We start from the raw sequence: 2,500 nt of genomic DNA, 5'->3' as shown, positions 1-2,500 counted from the left end.
CTGCACTTCCGGCTGCACCGGCTTGGGCCGCGGCACCACCAGCTTGACCGTTTCCTCGACGTCCATCGAGCTCACTTCGCGAGCTGCAGGTGGTGGGCGCAGGGAGAAGGTGTACTCGACCTCCGGCTCGTCTTTCGAAGGAAGGGGCAGCACGACGTTGTCCTCGAGCTCCTCTAACCTAGATGTGGTCACTTCGTATCCCAAGGAGCGGCTCCTCCCGCCCTCGGCCCGCTGCGCGAGGCGGAGAGAGTCAAGACTCTTTTCTAAGTCCCCTTCGTGCGAGGCTTTGGCGCTCCTTCGCCGCAGAGTCAGAGTCGGTTTGCTCTCCTCCTCGAGGGCCTCGCCCTTGCCTGGGTCCTTCAGCTGAACCACCTGACCCCCGATGTTGAATGTCGTTTTGTTAATCTTCATAAAATCGTCTTTCACTTTACCTCCACTAGGCGCTGCTGCTGTTGCTCCGGATGCTGCTGCGGCGGAATTCCTCCTGCGAGGCGCAGCCCTCGGCCCACCGCCCTCCCGGCCCCTAACTGCACCGCCCTCGCAACCCCCCTGCATGGCCTCCCCCTCCTCCTCTCCCCCTCCCTGACCGTCCACACCCCCCACGGCAGCCAGCGGCGGCCTCCGTACCTTTTGCTTCATGACCAGCTCGTCGTGCTTGGCCTTGGCCGCCAGGGCCTGGCTGTGTGGCGCTAACTGAGGCTGCTTGTCGCCCGAGATGTGATCGTCTTGCATCTTCAGGTGCGAGATGCTACCGATCCCCATGTCGGAGCGCGCCTTGGCGGACGGCTGCACGAGTGGCAGTGTGCGGTACGGCTGCACGACATAACACACCGTAAGAATCCCGCTACACAGACACTCAACACCCTACTCGGCCCTCAGCACCGCCCGCACTGAGGCCGTGCTGAGGGCGCTTCCCTGATGATTACAGTGATAACTCCTATCTTGTGTCACACCAGAACATCATACCTTAGTTGATTACATTAAGGCAGCTCAACGCCAGCACTTGTAACTGTACCACTGAAGTGAGGCAGCACCGCGACTTGGGGCTACACGGGGAAACTTTGTGCACAGAGAAATGATAAGAAATAACTTATATGAAAAAGGTCTAAGAAAAGTGCCTCCTATCTCTCAGCAGCAAGGAAGTCTGGTGCTTGGACAGACAATCTGCGGCTCATTTACATACTAAATTAATGAATAACCTAGAGTCAGGGACTGTACAGTGGAACTTGTCACAAACAGCTGATATCATTAAATATCACAGACACTATAGGAAACTGTAAGTCTGACATTGCTAAAATGGATCAATGAGCTAAATCTATTTTAACATGACCACTGCAAAGCTGTCCTTTGTTTGATACATTTATAACAAGGCTAAACAAAGTGACATGCTCAGCTAAGATGAGTTACAGGAAGTACATGCATTCACTATAGATAAATTTATAAAGTACGGTGAATACACCTCAAAGATAGAGAGAGAAAGAGAGAAAGTAGCACATAGTTGGATCAGATTTTGCAAATACTATAATATTCTATCAACCAGAGACACTCTCAGCATAACTTGAGAGCCAGAGAAGATGAGAAAAGGGGGGCGGGGAGGAGAAGAGACGGGCTTCCAGGGGTTGGAAGGGCCAGCCAGCCCCTGGCACCCGTCCCCCTTAGAGTGAGAGGTGGGTAGGCGAGGTCTTGCCCCTTTTTGAAGGAGGAGAAGGTGGTTGGACCGGCCCTGGTGAGGGCGCCGCCGTCTTACGTGACCAGCGTCAGTGTACCTGGCTCTGGATCGACAGCGCCTCCATGTTGACAGTGGGGCTCCGCTGCGGCAGATGAGCAAGCTGGGACTTGAGGGCGAACTGGGTCTTTGGGAGGGATCTCACCGCCGGGTTCTGGCAGGGAAGGACACGAGAAGGCAAGTTTATAAGGGGGAGCCTGGGCGCCGCGAGGCAGAGAGAGCGGGAGCGCCCGGGCACGGGGGCGGAGTCTCGATGATGAGGGCGGAGCCACGGGGAAGGGGGGCAAGAAAGGGGGCTGAGGGGGCTTGGCCCGACTGGTGTGACGTCACAACGGGGGTATTGAGGGGCGTTTAAGGGGCACTCAACCCGCGTTAGGGGGTTTAAGGGGCAGCCTAATCTTCCAAACGGGGCGAGAGTGGCTTACATAGTTACATGTGCGGGGGAGAGGGGGGGGGGGGGGACGTGGCTACACAGTTTCCCATTCACTGGATTTCTCTTTCATTCTAACAAGACGGTGGAGGAGGAATGTGTTCGTGAATCGATTCTAGTATTCCCCGCTAGGGAAGTCACATCCTGGCAACATATGTATGTATGTATGTATGTAGATATACATATATATATATATATATATATATATATATATATATATATATATATGTATATATATATATATATATATATGTATATATGTATATATGTATATATATATATATATATATATATATATATATATGTATGTATATGTATATATATATATATATATATATATATAT

The 2,500-nt window shown here is 52.1% G+C and overlaps 1 protein-coding gene across 1 annotated transcript in view; it reads right to left on the bottom strand.

Annotated features, from left to right (window-relative positions):
- The window catches only part of Zasp66 (PDZ_signaling and DUF4749 domain-containing protein Zasp66), a gene marked incomplete at its 5' end in the record, with an annotated part of 146,896 nt that overhangs the window by 36,842 nt on the left and 107,554 nt on the right, over positions 1-2,500 (bottom strand). The window contains 2 exon segments of the mRNA XM_070129083.1: positions 628-813; positions 1,767-1,880. Coding sequence (XP_069985184.1) covers positions 628-813; positions 1,767-1,880 — 300 coding nt within the window.

Source organism: Penaeus vannamei, chromosome 13, assembly GCF_042767895.1.
Source record: "Penaeus vannamei isolate JL-2024 chromosome 13, ASM4276789v1, whole genome shotgun sequence".
NCBI lineage: Eukaryota > Metazoa > Arthropoda > Malacostraca > Decapoda > Penaeidae > Penaeus > Penaeus vannamei.
The sequence above is the reverse complement of the archived record's forward strand: the minus strand, read 5'-3'. Positions and strand labels throughout refer to the sequence as shown.